The sequence below is a fragment of the Corvus cornix genome, chromosome Z (genome assembly GCF_000738735.6).
Source record: "Corvus cornix cornix isolate S_Up_H32 chromosome Z, ASM73873v5, whole genome shotgun sequence".
Taxonomy (NCBI): domain Eukaryota; kingdom Metazoa; phylum Chordata; class Aves; order Passeriformes; family Corvidae; genus Corvus; species Corvus cornix.
Genome location: NC_046357.1, coordinates 56,731,936 through 56,752,320, shown reverse-complemented (window position 1 = coordinate 56,752,320; position 20,385 = coordinate 56,731,936). Strand labels below are relative to the sequence as shown.

The 20,385-nt window shown below is 40.1% G+C and overlaps 1 protein-coding gene across 1 annotated transcript in view; it reads right to left on the bottom strand.

Moving 5' to 3' along the window:
* The window catches only part of MLLT3 (MLLT3 super elongation complex subunit), a 121,687-nt gene that overhangs the window by 51,957 nt on the left and 49,345 nt on the right, over nt 1-20,385 (bottom strand). Inside the window, exons 3-4 of the mRNA XM_039567498.1 lie at nt 10,241-10,323; nt 5,299-5,442 (exon numbers count right to left, since the gene is read on the bottom strand). Coding sequence (XP_039423432.1) covers nt 5,299-5,442; nt 10,241-10,323 — 227 coding nt within the window. The remainder of the gene's footprint in view (nt 1-5,298; nt 5,443-10,240; nt 10,324-20,385) is intronic.

Sequence of the window (20,385 nt, the reverse complement as noted above, 5' to 3'; positions counted from 1 at the left end):
GGATGGAGAAAAGAGGGAAATCCCCGTGATTTCATCTTCATTACATGGATTATGAGCATAGGTTTTAGAACTGGCACTATGCAGACATCTCAACTGACTGAAAAGACATTTCTCAAACCATTAAGCAATAAAACCACAAAGATAAGAAAAAACCCTCAAACAGCAGAATGCAGTGGGTTTTGGCAAAACCTACATTTTTACCTTGATAATTTTCTCTAAAATTGCACTTCACTCAGAATAATTCTTTGTCTCTCTGACTCATTAACAGATTAACTGTCTTTAAGGAATGAGCTGTCTTGTTACAGAAGCAGTGCTCTTGTATTTCCTAATGAATTTTACAGAAAGCAATAGTAAAGGACACATCTGTCATGAAATAGAATCATTACTACTCCAAAAGTGACCTATTTCTTGCATCCTCTAAACATGAAACCTCAAGCCATTAACAGCCATTTGCATTTGTGATAAAGCAGTGAATGTTACTATTTTTGCCCACAGTGGTAACTGCTCTCTAAGAGGTAGAGAAAAGGTTTTTCCTTTTAGGAAAGAAAATTCAGCTATTAAATGTTGTCTGTATACTCCTGGATTAAACAACCAATTTTGAGCCTCCTGCCAAAAAGGTGGAAATGTTTAATTTCCAATTAAATTTCCAAAACAACACAAACATTTTTATTTAAGTATTTGCAGCTATGAGAGTATCAACATGCTATCTTAATGTAGACTGAAAATATTTTCACTACTTTTTACTGCAAGAATTGAAATTAGGTTATTTGTGATATCATATTCAAACAAGTGACACCTGAGCAAATCTTTTTTTCCAGTGGCAAAATTTAATTCTAAGATATTAGGCAGCTGTCATTCAGCATCTTCAAAATTAATTTATTTCTACTAGCTCATTAAACAGAGCAGGTGTAATTTTCAATTTTTTCTTGCAATTGAAAAACATGCAAGCCAAAAAAGCAATAGAACCAGTGCTACTGACAATATAAAATACATAAATGGAATCAGACCCTGTTTGCAAGTGTTTTCTGTGGGAATCAACATTCAAAATCTACTTCTTCAAATTTGAAGGTTTCTCTTAATGACTATAATTTCCCAGTATCATCTCTCTCTTCTGAAATCCATATTCAGCAATCAGAGTGCCGTCTCTTTTTCCTCAGGGTCTCTCTCATGTTTTAAGGCTGAAACTGATCACAAAACGTAACTGAAAAATCTAGGTAGGAATGACCACATAAGGGTCAATGTTTACTGGTGTTTGCATGATCAAAACTTCATTCTTACTGTACTTACTCAAGCATAATTTCGTGCTGTGCCTAGACAATGAGCTGTGTAGGAGACTGCATGTATACAGTTCTGTCACTACCAGTAGCTTGATGACTTGCTTTGGTAAGACACAGATCAACTAAAAGTCACCATCTGTATCCAGGGTATCCTCGGGGACTTCAAGCAACAGATTGCTAATTCACATGAGTATACATGTATACCTGGTATACAGATGATGAGATACTACACTGAGTAAATGGTGCAAAAAACTCTCAGGGGCAGCATTTCCACAGCAAACCTTTGTAAAAGGAATGTCATTCAGAATATGTGTGTGTATATATATATATAGACATAAAGATATAGAACATAAACAATGCATGGTTTGGTTGAATTTGTCTAGTGTACTCTTGAAAATGCTTTATTTCTTCTGTAAACATCTCCTTTTTTAATTACAAGAATAGGCTAACTGAAAACAGGTGAATGGTAGAGATGGATTTGAGCATAACTAAACCTTTTCAAGGTGCTGTGGGAAGTTCAGTGGAGAAAACATATTTCTGAAAGTGGAAGGCTATATCCAACTGGCAAAGTTTAAGACTGAACCCAAAGTTTCTATTTACCTTCCTGATTAGAGAATCTCTGAAGCCAAATCAAATCCTTCTTCTAAGGGCTGAAAATGTAAAAGTCTCTTGGAAAAGAAATCAGCAAGTTGGTGACCTCCTAATAATGAAGACTGACTGCACATTTATGCTTCAATTCTGGTGATATCAAATAAAATGCTACAATACAAATATTCCACAGAGCTAATCTACATGATTGGTACCACCCTAAATGTCCTGTTTGCCTTAACTAAAGTGGCCACAATGGCACTGCAAAGGCGTACTACACCTGAGTTCTGACCTTCTAATTACTTGTGATGTCCCAGTGTTACACTCTCAGTGAGCTACAGCATAGCCAGTATCCCTTACTGGACACAAAGGACGGAGAAGGGTAACAAAACTTTCTTATCCTGAAAGACAGAAGAACTAGTTAATGTTTGGGCTGCCACAAGATATATGTGTGGGGGAAAAGGGGCATTGAGAGCATCCAAGAGATAATTCAAGGAATCTGCAGCAAAAGACAAACACAGCAGCAAGCCTATACTGAATATGGCAGCATGCAGGTACCAGGTGAGCCTGCACTTCTCCCTCCAGAAGGACATACTATTTGTAATATGCATATGCTTATGCAAATGAGAAATAAGCATGTTTTGTAGTTCACGCCAGTCAGTTCATGAGATAAGTGGAGAAAAACCAATCAGATCTGGGTTTTGAGGTGCACAGAAATCATGCAATTTAGACCATTATTTAAAAGTTTCTAAGCAAACGCCCACCACATTAACGCCCACCACTCAATGCTACCACTCAGTGCTTTACATTAATACAGTATCTCATTCATTTTGAAGGACATGAGCTTCATTTTGCCAGATTCCTTACCTATCAAAATTCAGCAACTTGTTACTGTTATTTTTTCTTGAAGATAGCCATAAGCTAGAAGTATTAATTGTTTTGACTTATTTTTAAGTGCAAACACCATCTCATACTTTATTATCCTGTAAATGCTTTTCTTGGCCTAAAGCATAGAAGTTACAAATAAGTTAATGCTCTGTATAGAACAGACAACAGACTGAATTCACACACTTGGAAGGGAAAGTCAGCTTTTCAGGGTTTCTACAGGAGTCAAAGAAAAGCCTGTTTCCAGCATTTCATAAAGTGTAATGGGCTTCTCAGCACCAGGAGATGTAAGCCCTTCACAGAAACTTTTAGGGACAAGACAGATAGAATGCTATTACATTATTTCTGTCAAGCTGATCAGATAAACTCCCAGGTCACAAAGTCCACAGAGGGATGCAGAAAGCACTGATAACTTCAGGAGAAGGTAATAATTTCTTGGACAGAAATCAGGGAAACGGAGAAAAAGTAAAAGCTGTGCAGGCTGAAGCATTCAGAAGACAAAAAGCAATGATGCAATGCATTTTAAGAATGACCACACTGATATATTCAGGGAAAGAATTTGATCAAAACATGCCACATTTTATTGTTCCCACTTAGGCAACATTTTTGCTTTTGTAAACTCAAGAAAACTAAAATTAAAAGGAACAGAAAAGTAGCAATAAAAAGGAAGCTTCCTATTCTAACCTCTTAAACCTTTACTCCCCAACCCCAAAGTCCCTGCTGGCATTATTTAGATTTATTACACTTGTGGTTAAAGCTTACTAATCTTATCCAGTCTCTTGTTAACAAATATTAAAGCAGTGGCTCACAAAGTTTTCCAGAATACAATCTTGATGTTTTATTTGCAAACACACTAAAAAGTCAATATATTGTTGAGACACAGATACCCTCTCGCTCCTAATAAATGCAAACACAAAACACTGCTGATGCTTCTATTTTGATTTTTTTTTAACAGTTCTCTTCTATAGACAGGCAACAGGGTCTTTCAGACTATACATGCTACTTAGTTTTGCTTTGTTTTCAAAGATTCCCTTCAGCAGACTGAAGATTCTCACACTAGCTCCCTCTTATCTTCAGCCCAGAACCTACTATTGTCTAAAGATACCAAAAAGGGTTACCCACTTTTATGATGACTGTTTCAAAATAAAGATAGGCACTGGCACTAATACTTATAATTTCACAGCATGAAGGCTTTCTTAGCATCTCTATCAGCGACTTGGTAAAGCAGGCAAAACACACTCATGAGGTCTGCAGAAAACAATCAACTGGGGAGCAAAGCACTTGACACTTCAGAGCAAGCAGGGCTTGCATGAGGGACCCGGACACCTGGATGAATGGATTAGCAGCAGCCTCATGAAATACAATGAGGACAAATGCCAAATACCAAGTACTGCCCCAGCAAGGCAGAGCCCTGCAGCCATGCTAGGGCTGGAAAACAGCTCTGGAGCATGCCCTGGGCATAGGAGGGCTGTGAGCTGAGCCAGGGCCCAGGCAGCAACAATGGCTATCGATGGCTATTCTTGTGAGGTGGTCACAGCCCTGGGAGCCAGGGGAGGGTCGGAACTGTACCCTCTGCTTGGTTTTTGTCAGACTCTATCTACATACTGCCTACAGTTTGGATCTCTAACACAAACACCAACAACAAAATGGTGGGAGGTGAGAGGAGGTTACTGAGACTGTGGGGAGGGAGACTTCATGCTGCAAGAAGTGGCTACAGGACTAGAGCTGGCTCAGGTCAAAGGAGGGATGGCTTCAGGAGCATCCAACAGCTCCTCCATTCCCTCCCATCAGCATGGCACTGATCAGAGGGAATGCAGAAGGCATAGGCTCTTCACAGTGGTGTGTGGAAGGAGGGCAAGAGGCAGCAGCCCAACCTGACACAGGAGAGGCTCAGGCCCATGAAGATGGCCCAGCAGTGGAGCCAAATCCAGGGAGAGTTTCACACCCTGGTGAGGAGGGGTGAAGTCCTGAGCAGACCCCATGGCTGAGCCTCTGACAGTCCCTGGAAGAATGAATTATGCTGTCATTGTGTGAAACACAGCAGAACAATTTCCACTAACAGACAAAGCGTAAACCTAAAGGTTTGGCCTTTGGGGCCCCCTCATCCCTCCAAATGGGAAAACTTCCTTTGGCTTTTTCACATCACTTAATTCTGGCAACACATAAAGAAGTTGGTACATTTTTCTGATTCAGACTGTGTAACATATTACATAAATTTAGGCAGGTTTGTTTATAGTTTAAAGTTTTGACTTGTTCTACCTTGTAACTATTGAATTTATTCTGCTTAATATAGAACCATTTCTCTTTCAAGAGACTATTTTCTCATTACTTCCATCACAGGATCATGTATTTAAGGAAGGCACATGATAATTTGTTCACCCATTCCCCTTAAAGACACACACCAAGCTCCTGTATGAAGTTAATCACAAAAACACTTTACTTAAGTAGTTTCACAGTTAGGTCAATCTTTCTCATATAGTAATCATGCACCAGCAACAAGCAGCAACATCTTTATTGTGATGGCTTTTGACATGGGTGCAAGACTCACCCCTCCTGCCTTCAGCAGCTTTCTTCTGAATTCCTCTGTTGGGTTGTTGAATGTGAGCTTTTCACAGCGGAGGTGATTTACTGGTGGGTGGCCTTCAAGGTGCAGGAATAAGTCATAGTCAAACCGAACTTTCTTAGGTTCTTCCTGAGGGTTGAAAATAACCAGATAGAAACATCTAGCACCAAAACTAACTAAGTTGAAAACAAAGGCTACATAAACACTGTCAATTAAAATGACATAATTTTTAACCATTCTCTGTGTTCTCAGATACATATGGAATTAATCAAGCGTCAGTTGAGCTACAGTAATTTAGAGAATCACAGAAGCTCCTATCAGCCCTTGATAACACAAGGTAAAATGCATGAATTTCATGAAATCCTGACAAGGCTTAATTGACACTGTTAAGTCATGTTTGGCCCAGGCTATAGACAGGCATATAGGCAAGTATCATGATTCAGCTGAGACAAGGTAACTAAATCAAAAACACAATCACATTTCTGAGCCCTAGAGAGTACTGAAGACAGTGTAGTAAGTTTTGAACACAAATGTCTCCACTGAAGCTAAACTATCGTTTTCTTCACAAGTTATAGAAAGGGGGAAGTATGAATCTACTGCAGCCAACTACATTTGATCTCTTACTTATGGGGTCTGCTCATTTCTTAAAGAAACTTCATTGCCTTGAACAAGTGTGGTCAGATAGATTTCAAGTGTTCCACCAGAACTTTCAAGCAATTAAAATTCTCTTCCACTGCAGTGAAAAAATGAAATTGAATGTTCCCTGTACCAATATGGAAAGAGAAAAAACAGAAAAGGCAAATTTATCTTGGGAGATATCACCAGTGCTCTAGTGCTCTGAGAAAGCCTCAGCTGGAGAAGGACACTGGTGGCATCAGACAGACTTCAGTATCTTCTATCTGGTATTACAAACTGTGCACATTTTGTGTTACACATTTACACAATCCTTCTAGAAGCTGTATGTGCATTAAGTGCTTTTTTAAGATGCTATTAAGTGGCCCTTCCTCCAAAGGTCCTGATGTGCAATGGAAGTCACAAAATCAAGCCTTAGAAAAGAACAAAAATAAAATGGCAACTTGAAAAAAAGTTTCAGGAAAAAGGGAACCATGAGGGAAGAGTAGGAAGAGATACAGCAGAACCCTAGCACATATCCAACACTGCATATAATCAGAATACATGCTCTGTTCAGTGACAGATGCTTAAAAAATTCACATTAAGCACGTTGAATCTTGATTCAGGATTCCAAGTATGGGAAGAACAGAAAGCATACAAATCTCAGTTATTCTAAAAGTTAAATCAGAGGCTTCAAACACAGTCAAGGGACATCCTGATCTGTCCCATCTCTAGACATGGAGCAGAAACAACAAAAGGACACCTGAACTAAAAGTCTTGCCATTGTCTGTTTCTGAAGACAAAAGAAAGCAGTTCCCCTACATGGACTATTTTCATAGTTCTGTCATAGTTCATAGAAATTACAGGTAATTTTCAAAGGCAAGCATGGATGACATTTCTTGTTGCTAGAAATATTAACATGATTTCATACAAAAAAAAATTGAAGTCATTTATTCCCTGGTCTGCTTAGAAAACTGCAAGTTGCTATAGGCAGCAAGTTGGTACCAGCAGCTTTGCCATAAAAGACAAGTTGCAATAATTCATAAATGGTAGTCTTCAAACAATTTTGTGGAAAGTCAGATGAACACAACCAGCGACTAAAAAGCAGGCTTACTACACAAAAGACTGCCAGTACCACTGCACTGCCATTATTTCAGAACAGGGAAGACAGAATGGGCTGCAGTTTATGAGCCTTATTCTATACAGACTGCATTTTTCCAGAGTAGAAGTCTTTGACCTAAAAGCATTTTTAAGGACTTCATCTCAATGACAAACTATAGCCTGCTGTTGCTGAATTTGGGGGCAGGGGTTGATTGCAATTTCTGTAACTCTTTAAAGCTTGGAATATTTTTCTATCATGGTGAAATACGTATTAAATTTTCTACCAATTTCAGTTTAGTTCTGGGAACATAAGTCCTTTAATCCTCTGTGCTCCAGGCAGTTTCCTGTACCCTACCTCCTTTCTCTATCCATGAGGGTATTTTCTGAATCAGAAACTGAACAGTACTCTACTTTAATAAATTATAATGGTATGTCTCCTCTTCCTCCTTCTGTCTATCTCCTCTTTTTCTGTATTGGAATACCTGTGAACTGCCTTGTCGGGGGGAAAGAGCAGCTGAGCCAGAAGAAAGTAGTAATTTGCCAGCTCAATTTTTGTCCCACTCCTCCTTTGTATTGCACCCACCCCAGGGAAGGGCATGCTGCTGCAGCTGTGTGGGGGACTAACTGACTCACGGTCCAACTGCTGCTTGTTGTGTTCCATGACACCAAAAAGGGGTGAGGGATGTTTGCAAACTTCCTAATCCCACGTGTTGCTTGAGGGTAAGGAGAGCCGTAATCACTGCTGCCCTCTTGATCTCAGTCTAAGCCACAACTTCAGCTGGGGAACACCTGAGACTTGCAGTCTCCACAGTGAGAAAAAGAAGCCACAAGTCTGAGTGGAAAGCTAAAAGAAATGTTGGGCAGGAAGCTTTCTGTAGAGATGCTCAATGATTGACTCACTGTCTTCTGCTTTGTCCGTGGGATGAGCATTTAATAGATGAGTTGAAGAGACTGGGCTGCTTTTCATTAGATTTCCTGAATGAATCAAAACAGCTTCCCTAATAGAAACAGAGCTAAAAAGCATACCAAAAATCCAATCAACTCACTGAGGCAGTTCTGTTTCATTTCCAACATCAAACAGGGTAAATCTGAAGATCTGCTCTTCACAGATTGATACAGGGAACATGTCAGAATTACCTGCTCAAAACCTACAACTTCCAAAGTGCCTGAGCAGAATTATCCACACCTCACACCTTAACAGGGCTTTCTGTGAAAGATAAAAGAATACTGGAATACATACTTGAAGGCACACACAGCTGATCTCAAAAGAAATTTTAAGTGATCAGGGTTCCAGAAAAAGTCTTTTATTATGCATTTGTATTTTCTTTCTGTTTTAGTCTTTCACCAAGCATTCAACACATTAAAGATATAATGTTGACTTCATTAAAATAATAATTTCAAACTACATCTTGCTAATATAAAATAAGCACACAGATATCTTTGAATCATGTTAGGTATCATAACAGGTCCACCAAGGTACATGACATATAAAGGGAATCTAAATAACTTTGGATATTAAGGTAGTGTACATTAAACTTTGCAAGATTTTGCTCTTTAATTTCACACAAATCCAGTTGTTTTTATCTGAACTAGTTATTAGTAATGCAGACCATGTTATGCACAATTAAAGAAAACCTCTGTATTTGCTATTTGAGAGACTCACAGTAAGTACAGCAATTACTTAGAATGTGAGGTATCACAACAACATAAGTTTTGTAGAATGGCACTGGGTTTGGTTTGAGCCTGGTAATGTTGAACATAATGAGTACTCCCATACAGTCTAAAAGAATGCTTTTTAACAGACCAAGGATGCAAGATTTAAAAAAAGATTGTTTTGAAAGATCAAAACCAGAACCAATTATAAAGATTTGTAATACTAAAATAGAACAATGAGTTCATTAAGTAATCAACATAATCAAGACTGGTGTCCTTTCCTCGAGTATAAGTGGCTCTTAAACTTCTTTAAGCATTGTTTAAAGTCTGTCCACTTTTTAGCAGGGGTAGTAATTCTTCTGAATAGTTATATTACACATCTCTTTTTTAGTAAGGCAATTTTAATTTCACAGAGTTATCTACTAAATACTGTCCACCAAGAGTCAATATTGGGTGCAATATTGTTTAACTTCTCCATCAGTGACTTGGACGAAGGGGCAGATGCCTCCTCAGCAAGTTCATTGATGACACAGAGCTGGGAGCAGGGGCCAATACCCCAGAGGGCCATGCAGCCCTTCAGAAGGGCCTCAACAGGGTAGAGAGATGGGCAGAGAAGAACTGTCTGAACTCCAACAAAGGCAAATGCAGGATCCTGCACTGGGGGAGGAATAACACCAGGCACCAGCACAGGCTGGGGTCTGATCTGCTGGGAAGCAACTCTGTGGAGGAGGACCTGGGGGTCCTGGTGGACAAGAAGCTGTCCATGAGCCAGCAGTGTGTGCTGGTGGCCAAGAAGGCCAGTGGTGTCCTGGGGTGCATTAGGAAGAGCATTGCCAGCAGGTGGAGGGAGGTGATGCTGCCCCTGTACTCAGCCCTGGTGAGGCACATCTGCAGTGCTGAGTCCAGTTCTGGGCTCCTCAGGACCAGAGAGACACAGACCTGCTGGAGCAGGCCCAGCAGAGAGTGACAAAAATTGAGGGAATCTCTTTTAGGATGAAAGGCTAAGAGAACTGGGCCTGTTCAGCCTTGAGAAGAGACAACTGTGAGGGACCTTACTGTTTACAAGTGTCTGAATGGGGGCATCAGTGGATGGATCCAGACACTGCTCAGTGGTGCTGAGCAATAGCAAAAGAGTCACTGAGCGGAAACTGATGCACAGGAAGCTCCACCTGAACATGAGGAAGAACTTCTTTACTGCGCAGTGACCGAGCACTAGAACAGGTTGTCCAGAGAGGTTGTAGAGTCTCCCTCATTGGGGATACTCAAGAACTGTCTGGACACAATCCTGTGCAATGTGCTCTGGGATAACCCTGCCTATGCAAGGAGGTTGGACCAGATGACTCCCTGTGATCCCTTCCAACCTGACTCACACTGTGATTCTGTGAAATACAACTACGCATTTCCAAATATTACAGTAATCTTGGGTTGAGGAACAACATTGATAAAGATAGCTTTAAATCTAATTCTTAACCAAGTTTACAAACTAAACTTCAAAACTTAAAAAAACCCCTAACTTCCCCATGGTTTTTTTTTTCCTAATGAAAAACGTGAGATTCCATACCTTGTTTTTGAAGTAAACCTCAATTGGTAAAATGAAACCAGCATATCCAGATTCTTCAACTTTGTAGGGTGGGTCCTTGCACACTGAAACAAAGAAAAAACAGTATTAACACAAAAAAACCCATGCTTGAAATTCGTAAGCAAACCACATGAGTAAATCTGAGACAATAGTTCTAAGTGGCATTGATACAAAACTGCACACACGTGGTAGGATGTATCTGCAGCACAACTCAACCTGAATTTTGCAAGCAAATTTTTCTTGCCTGCATAAAACCTCCACTTTATGGATAGGAAATCTTTATTTCGAATTTGAAAACTTTATTATTGGGGAAGGGGAAACACAACACAGCATTCCATCACACAGTGAAGAACATGAGGAAGGTTAACTATGGTATTACGATAAAATAATATCCAGGTTTTCTTACAGGATTCAGCTTCTGTAACAATACAGTGAATATTACTAGTTATAATACAATTTTTTCCTTCAAGTTCCCAGTTTAATGCAAGGGCTTTTAATTACTTCAAGTCCCCACAGTACTGAACAGGAGATCTCTGAAGAAAGTGGCACTAGCTGCCGACTCCAGACAGTGACAAAAAGCAGGTTGTTACAGAACTTGGAAAAGAAGCCATCTCTGCCTTCTCCTGTTTGACTGCATGGCAATCTCATTACAGAATTTAAAGTCCATGTAACACATTAGCACAAAGGGCAGCTAAGCTTGAGAAACCATGCCTCTAACTGCAGCATCAACTGAGATGCTTCCAAATGCTGCATCGCTATGTATGACAAATCACGTCTACTGCACTACCATCGCAGTGAAGGTTTCTCTACTGTAGATTGGTAGAATGATGCAATTAATAACAGAAAGGGTTGACTTCTTCAAGAAACGTTTCCTCTAGCTCTCTCAACCCAGCTGACCGGAAAAAAAAATTCAAGCTCTCAGATGAATCACAATTTGCTCAGATGTATACTCCTTTCAGAATTGCCTTGTAGTTTACAAAAAGAATGTATTCCAATCAACTGCACAGGGCCTGATTACCAAAATTATTCTTTTTAGCAAAGCACTGCAGATGGGCACTTAAAATCCTTTATCATCCTGAAAACATGACAAGGCCCTTCAGATACATCCAGGAATATAAATATACGTTCCCAATAGCACAATCAGTACTTCGGCTTTCCGAGGACATGCAAGCTTGATTAATCCCCAAGTAAACAAACACAGCAGAATTTTCTATTACTACCGTGCCATTTTCCTCCTGGTTTGCTAGCACCAAGCCCCTCAAGAGCGAGGGGGATTACAAGTCCTTGCTCACATGCTGCAGTTGACTATCACTACCTAGTTCACTCCATTCAGCTAACAAAAAGAGCAAGAATAATCGCCTTTACACACTTCTGCAACACTGTCTTCTTGCAGCTACAGAAGTTACTTTGTTTCATCTGGCAGAAAAAAACCGAGGAGCTACAGTTTGTAAAGCAGGATTTAAAAGGTTTTGAAAAAAAGCATTATGATGATTGGTCAAATCTAAGAAAATGGTTTCAGACTAAGGTCTTCAGTTGGAAACTGGAAGAACATCCCAGAAGTAGTATTTCACCTTATATTGGTACATCTTCTCGTAAAAAGACTTGCCAGCATTTGAAAAATGTAAATATAATAGTCCTAGTTAAGCACAGATGTTACAGTAATACACATTGGCAATTTTTCCGTCAATGATAAAGCAGTCTTCCTGCTCCTTCTGTGCCTTCAGAAGACAACTCGAGGAGAAAGCCTTCACAATATTTTTTGAATGTTCATGTACAGAAGACTGAAATCCACTTAAACAAAAATGGGGAAAGATTGTCCAGCAGATATTTAATCAGATGGAAATGTAGAGGCTTTTGAAAAAGTGATTTCAGGCTCCATATTTGTGACGAGTCACAAATATCACATCAACCACTTCCCAAGCACTTAATTGGTGCAGAAAACCTCATTAGCATAAATATTTTTCATTGCTTCCCTCATTTAGCTCTTCTTGCAGATTTACACAGCTGTTTGCCATGCTGAATAGCACCTTATCAAAGTCTCACAGTCCTTTAAAGAGTCTGTAACAGCTGCCAGTTTTGACAAAGCCTGGAAAATGGTCTACAGAACAATCATCAGGAAACCACTCTGGGTGTCTTCCCAAACTGAAAGACAGGCTTTTAACACAAGGAAAATTCTAGTCTTGTGAACAAAACCTTCCTGAAAAGAAACAGAAGTGACTGAACAAAGCTCAGTGCTATTGTGCATGTGTAGACTGCAGCTACTACATTTTTCTCACTGTTTTTGCGGAAGCCACCACTGGCAGAAGGTACTGACAGAAATGGCATCTCTGGGCACTCTGAAACAGCACTCCCTGGCCTAAGTTCTTTTTGTTTTATTAGACTGTCATAAGGAGTAATCAGGGCTGCAATGACATGTATGGTTTAGGCAAGCCAACAGGAAATCATCCTAGCAAGGTATGCTGAGCAGAGAAAAGAGAAGTGGCAAGAGTTATGTAAACCGCAGAAAAGAAAGTAAGAAAACATACAAAAAAACTGAAACCAGACAGGAGAGGAGAAGAGGGGAAAAATCCTAAACCTGTCATGCCAGAGGTAAAGAGAAACAAAAGCAAATTGCAAATATATACCAACAGAACACAACCAACAACAGAAACTAGGAAGGAGTGATTTTGAAAAAGGAAGCATCTGGAAACCCTAACAAATTTCCCAAAGCTTGCTAGAAAAAAATTGGCTATGCTAGACTAGGTACATAAGCAGAAAACACTATCCTGTTACAAACAACTTCCCCCAGATCCAGAGGGAGAGAGGCATTTCACCTCTGACTGCTCCTTTCCTTTAAAGTTGCACCTAAAATGCATTTCAAGTGCCAGACCAAATGTCTTGAACACCATTATCACTAAGACTTAATTACTATAGCCAGGTTTTTTTCTCCTAAGGAAAAAGCTTGTATGATCATGATTTTCTCCCTCTCTACTGTATCTTTTGACTAGGGGGTCCAAATTCAAGGCAGTCTCTACCACAAAAAACTGGTGTCTGAGAAGGCAGTTCCAGAGAACATCTTCACTGAGATGCAGGAAGAAGCAGGCAACAGCATACAGAATAACAAAACAATTATAAGAGTGTCTCCTGTCACAAAAACTGTAGGTCCAGGAGAAGTCAAAAAACATGAGCAAAATTATACATATTTCTTTAGATGCACTGGCCAGATTATAAAGGGGGGGGGGAGATGGGCTGTTGCCTTTGTAAGGCGAAAGAAGGCGTTCAGCTCAGTTGATAGAGCACAGTGCTAGTAACACCAAGGTTGTCCATTCAATCCCTGTACAGGCCACTTAAAATGCTGGACTCAATGATCCTTGCGGGTCCCTTCCAACTCAGAATATTCTGTGAGTTCATGGCACTGACCTGTTATTGTGTCTTTGCCAGAATAATAATTTCTCTTCTCTCATAAATGAAAGTTTTAGTCTTAACATATTTGCAAATACCTCTGCTAAACAGATAGATCAACTAAAACAATTTTAGGTGCAATTTTGAAATAAAAATAGGAGCTCATGCAACACAATCATACAGCTGAATTCTGTCCCTTATGTTCATCATGTTTCATTGTACTGTGGGATGAACATTGCTGTAACAAGCAGTAACTTGGTATGCTTAAGGCCACAGAAAAGAAATTAGATCAAATAGCTAAAGCTATTGTCAAATGCTGCATAGGAGCTTGAATACAGGTGAAACCAAATGACTAGTCAAGTTGTAAAAAGATAGAGCGAAGAGTGGAAGGCATAAAAGCTAGAGCAAGAAGGCTCAGGTCCTAGGACACGAAGAAGGTGGAAGGACAGTTTTCCTTAATGCTGAAGAACCATACACATGCGCAGACAGGTACAACTGCTCCGGTGATGAATTCCAGTACTGTCCACGCCTCAGGTGCTCACCTAGAGTATACGGTCACTTAACCTCCCGTGACAGAGACACTCAGCTGCAATGCTAGCTGTATTACAAACAATTCACGAACAGGAATAGTCAGAAGCATACTGGTTATGATGATCCATTCATTTTGAGCTGCTTTCACATACCAACAGGTTCCAGTTATTCACAGACGATGAAAAGTTATTGAAATGCTCCTCAAACAAAACCCTGATCTCCTTTTATGACCAGGTGACCCGCCTGGTGCTAGGACATGGGTTGGACTCAATCCATGTTGGAAGAGATGGAGGTCTCTTCCAACCTTGTTATTCTGTGATTCTGCCTTCCAGCAAGCAATTGCAAGTTATCAGTGGGCATCAGTAAAACATCATCATTACTACTATTTGATTTTACAAATAAAGATTGTCTCTCAAGAATGGTTTGGTATCTGTTTAAATTACATTGCCTAATCATACTATCAAGAGGCCCTGCAGAGAGACCTTGACAAATCAGAGGGCTGGGTAACCACCAACTTTATCAAGTTTAACAAAGACAAGTGCCAGACTCTACCTGGGATGGAGCAACCCTGGATGTAGGGTGAGACTGGGGAATGAGACACTGAAGAGGAGTGCTGCAGAAAGGGACCTTTCCAAATCAGGATATTCCATGAATTTGTAACCCTCATTCTATATGTAAGAAAGAGAGGAGAGTGTTCAGTTCTCATCCAGTGCATCCTACAACTGAATTCTTTTGATAATGCCTGCAGAATGAGTTACTCAAGATGACAAAGCCGGAACAAGCACTGATTATCATCTGTCCCCTGGTCTATCAGGAGAATAGACCTTTTCTACAGCTCACATGAACAGCTTAAATCACTTATCTCAAATGATTTATTTCTTTATTCCACAAATGAAGCACTACTTTTCTTTCACAAATGCATTCCCATGGGTTGCATCAGACATTAACTGACACTGAAGGAACAGATGCAATCAAGCCACAATGACACATTTTACTAACAGTGACTACACTGAAGCCTTTGGACATAATAATAATAATAATAATAATAAAATTCTAGTTAAAGCTATATTTCTTAAAAGCTTTAATATGAGATTCATTTGCCAGTCTAACACTGTTGAACACTTCATTATGAATAGATTTTTTTTCTTTGTTAAATATACAGTTAGAATGAACAAATAAAGGCAAAAGTTCCCTTTAAACAGACTTCAACACAACATCAGGATGATGCAGAATAATGTCTGCAAGAATTTACACATATTTTATGCATCCTGCAGGATATTCCAGGTGGGTGCTTGTAAGAAGTGATGCCTTCTTAAAGAGAACTGGTTTAACCACAAGTTTTTTTTTACTAGTATTTTATAGATATTTGCCTATTACTTGCTCATATTTGACCAATTTTTTCCCTCTATTCAACACCACCTTCATTAAAAGAAGTCTCAAAACCAAGAAGTGGCATTCATTTTCAGAGGAAGGCAGATTGTGGAACAAAATCCCTCCTGCATCAGTAAGTCAGCTTTATATATTCAGCTGTGATTTCTAGAAAAGCTCTTTGACTCTGCTATCCTGCAGCTCACCTTGCCAGCTGGAGGGGTCCAGTACTTGGATTCTTTATTAAAAAAAAAAAACAAAAACAAATCAAAACAAAAGAGCCTGGAAAAGAATGGCTCTGTTATTTTCTAACTTCAGGCACACCTCAGCCACTAATACAAAAAAAATTCTAGGCAGGTTCAGACAAAAACTAGCAAGAATTACTAAGTTGAGCATGGGTTAAATGGTACATTAAATGCTAGGAATAAGGAGTGCCCATTTGCTTTATACCTTATGCTGACACGTACTTCATGAGAAAGATAAAACCCCGTGAAAGTGAAAGCACAGAAGGCACTAGAAGTTCTAAGACTAGGCTCTCAGCACTGCATTTACAGATATACTACATTCCCTGCCTCACATACAGAGTGACCCGATTCCCACCACTTCCACCAACTGGATAGGATAGCAAGATGCAGCTTATAACCCCTTAAATAAAGTGAACCCTAACTAAATTTTGGACTGACATTTTCTATCCTCACTGCCTACTGCCTGACCATTGAATAGCTTCCTCATCAACTGAGAACAATCTAATACACAAGATAGGAGAGCATGGAAGTCTCCAAGTCTGTGGCTGAGCTTGGACTCAGCCACACCTAGGCTCTATCAGGAATTTAGAAAGCAAGGGGGTCCTCTCTAAACCTTGTGACTCAGCAGGAGGGTCTCGCTTACCCTTTTACATGCTTACTCTGTTCCACCTCTGGTCTCCGTGTAAATCTATATCCAATTTTGCTTTGTGTATTTCATCCATGTAATAAGTAATAGAGTGAACCTTGCCATTGAACTTTTTTAGTCACAAATTTGTATCAAACCTGCTTTTGCTAATACCTTTGACAGTGATTTTCTAAGTGACCTAAACCACTCATCTCCAAGTCACTGTTACATGTGATGGAGCTCTGTTTTCCTGAGGATGGCTGAATGCCTGCCTGCTCACGAAGGAAGTAGTGAATGAATTCCTTGTGTTGCTTTGCTTGCACACACAGCTTTTGCTTGACCTATTAAACTGTCTTAATCTTGACCCACAAGTTTCTCACTTTTATCCTTCCAATTCTCTCCCTCATCCCACTGTGGGGAAATGAATAAGCTGTTGGGTGGTACTTAGATGCCAGCTGGGGATAAACCACAACATTAACGCTCCAGGACTTCCAGCAGAAGGACCATTTTCCTGATATAGAAAGCTCCTCAGGCAGCTGCACACTTTCAAACTTCAGTACACATTGCAGATGGTGCAGAAGCCCCTCCTCTTGCCTGAAGGACATGGAAAGCTGTCAGCTATATTCTGCACACACAAGCAACAGTCCTTAGAGAGACATTCAGAATTTACTGGAGATGTCCAGGACCACTTATAGTTTATGCCTTCCATCCCTTCTGTCTGCTCCCTCAGGTTTCCTCCAAACAAGATGGGAATGAGAGAGAGATGGGAAAAGAAAAAAAACAAGTATTTTTAAACTGAAGTAATTCCTACATTTCCTGCTTTAATTCTAGATATTATTTTTTTCAATACAAAGCATTTCTCAAAAATTGCTGTTAAAAAATATACATGTTTCAGGTATCAGTGGAGTAAGGGACTTCCAGAAAGCACCTGATCTAGAAGTCTTTCTTAGACAAGCATGACACTAAAGCAAAAGAAAAGCCCTTGAACAACTGAACTGCAGCTAAGGCTGCCTGGATAATAACATAATAAACCAAACCATTATCTTTGATGGAAAACACATTAGGTATAACATTAAAAACTCTGACAATAAATGTCAATTTGCCCTGTAGATACCATTAGTATTTTAGGAGGAATAAAAATTTCCAGTAATTGTGCACTAGGTACATTCTCATATTTGTATAGAAGGTACAGCTCTTGGGACTTTCTCTTTTACTGAGAAAAACAGGTGCAACAATTGCAGGATTTGAAATAATTTCTTTCTTGGTTATTAATTATATACCTTTTCTTCCCATTGAAGACTTAGCATAGAGAATATTTTTTCTTAACTTCCAGACAGATACCTAAAACAATAAATCATATTCTCTATTTTAACTTCATTATGCTGTGCAAGCATCAAAATGGGAATAAGCATTTCAGAGCCAACAAAGTCAGACTCTATACCAGTGATGCCATAACTGTGTCAAAACCTTGGGGTTAAAAAGGTTTTACAAGCAACCCAAGACTAATTTTTTCCATCACATCTCCATCCTTCATGGTTATTGTACTTCATTCATTGCAGAATGGGTCAGGTTGGAAGGGACCACAAGGGAACATCTGGTCCAGCCTCCCTGCTCAGGTAGGGTCATCCCAGAGCACATGGCACAGAATTGTGTCTAGACAGCTCTTTAATATTGCCAGTGAGGGAGACACCAAAACCTCTCTGGGCAACCTGTGCCAGTGCTCTGTCACCCACCCAGTGAAGAAGTTCTTCCTCACGTTTAGGTGAGCTTCCTGTGCACCACTTTCTGCCCATGGACTCTTGTACTGTTGCTCAGCACCACTGAGCAGAGAGCCTGGCTCCGTCCTTTTGGCAACCCCTCCTTAGATACCTATAAACACTTGACTCCATGTCTCTCTGGTCCTGAGGAACCCAGAACTGGACACAGCACTGCAGATGTGCCTCACCAGGGCTGAGTACAGGGGCAGCATCACCTCCCTCCACCTGCTGGCAATGCTCTTCCTAATGCACCCCAGGACACCACTGGCCTTCTTGGCCACCAGCACACACTGCTGGCTCATGGACAGCTTCTTGTCCACCAGGACCCCCAGGTCCTCCTCCACAGAGTTGCTTCCCAGCAGATCAGACCCCAGCCTGTGCTGGTGCCTGGTGTTATTCCTCCCCAAGTGCAGGACCCTGCAATTTCTTTTGCTGAATTTCAGAGAGTTCTTTGCTCTTCAGACGTAATATACTGAAAAATATAAATTTTGTTTGTATTGTCTACCTGATTACCCTCCTGAAGCCATTCAGAGTAGGTGTACATACGATCATGGATGCTAGTCTACCTCTCATAATTATTTAGAAAGTGGCACTAAGAGCAAGAAAAGAAGTATATCTCCCCAAACACATTTTATTCATACCATTCACTAACAAATGGAAAAATACAATGAACTGTGTTAACTTAAGCAAAACATAGATGTACTAATATGATATGAGCTTAAACTATCAAAGCGTATTGCTAAGGCTAGAACAATTATTATTTTAAACATTGTGTTTACATAATCTGCCTGGTTTTTCTGCCTGCCACCAAGCATTACTTGTGTAACAGAACAATATAAAGCTCTACAATCAAATATATCTGAAAGGGAGAGACTTGCAGTTTCTGTTGTTAATCATGTTAATTGTTTACAATTAATATGATGTAAATGTATGCTTCAGGCATAAACTGAGTTTAAGACCTGTGTTTGCATACAGGTGAGGGAACAACAACTATACTATTACACTGTTAGGAATTTTGAGGAAAGAAAACAGCCATGTGAAGATAATGAGTGATTTATAAGGAAGCAGCATAGAAAACTACAACTTTCTTCAACCAGAAATAATTAAACCTGCAATGCTGTTTCTGACCACTGTAGCATGCCTATAGCTTTATTCTTCTGCTTAAGAGAGGCAGAATAGAACAAACTATTTCAACTGGAAGAGACCTACAATAATCATCTAGTCCAACTGCCTGAACACTTCAGGACATAGCTCAAGTATGTTGTTAAGGACATTGTCCAAATGCCTCTTAAATGCTGACAGCTTGGGGCATTGACCACCTCTCTAGTAAGCCTGCCCCAGTATTTGACTGCCTTCATATTAAAAAAAATGCTTCCAAATGTCCAGTCTGAACCTGCCCTGGCACAGCTTTGAACCGCTCACACAAATCCCATCACCAGGTCCCAGGAAGAAGAGATCAGCACCTCCTTATCCACATCCCCTCCTCAGGAAGCTGTACAGGGCAACAAGGTCATCCCTCAGCCTTCTTTTCTCCAAACTAGACAAACCCAGAGTCCTCAGCTGCTCCTCATAGGACACTCCTTCCAGCTGTTTCACCAGTTTTTCTCCCATCCTCTGGACACATTCAGGGGTCTTCACATCCTTTTTAAATTGTGGGGCCCAGCACTACACACAGGACTCAGGGTGAGGCTACACCATGGCTGCATCCAGCAGGATGATCCTGATCCCAGCTGGTGCTGCCATGTCTGATGCAGCCGGGATGGGGTTTGCCCGGGCACACAACTGCTGACTCACACTGAGCTGCTGCTGGGAGCTAACCAAGGCTTCCAGTTCATCCTGTTTGTTTCTCACACTCCATGTGTACAAGCATTTCAGATACATGGAAAGATACATACGCACACACTGAAAGGTACAATTTATTAATTCACAAAATGCTAGCCACTGATACATTTCTTCTCAAGCTCTGAGCTCTACATTCTGTACAGCTGACAAACTCCCCTTTGCACATAAAATGGAAATGGAAGGGAAAAAAATAGAAATTGGGCCATAAAGGCAGAAAATCTTCAAAGTGGCACATGGTCTAAACCCTGAATAATTGGTTTTGCTGTAGGCCAATTCCAGAAAGAAGCGAACAATCAGTTTTTAAAAATCCTTACCTTAAAAAATGCTATCTTAATGAAATTGTATTTGCACTAACAATCTGATGGAAATCTGTAAAAC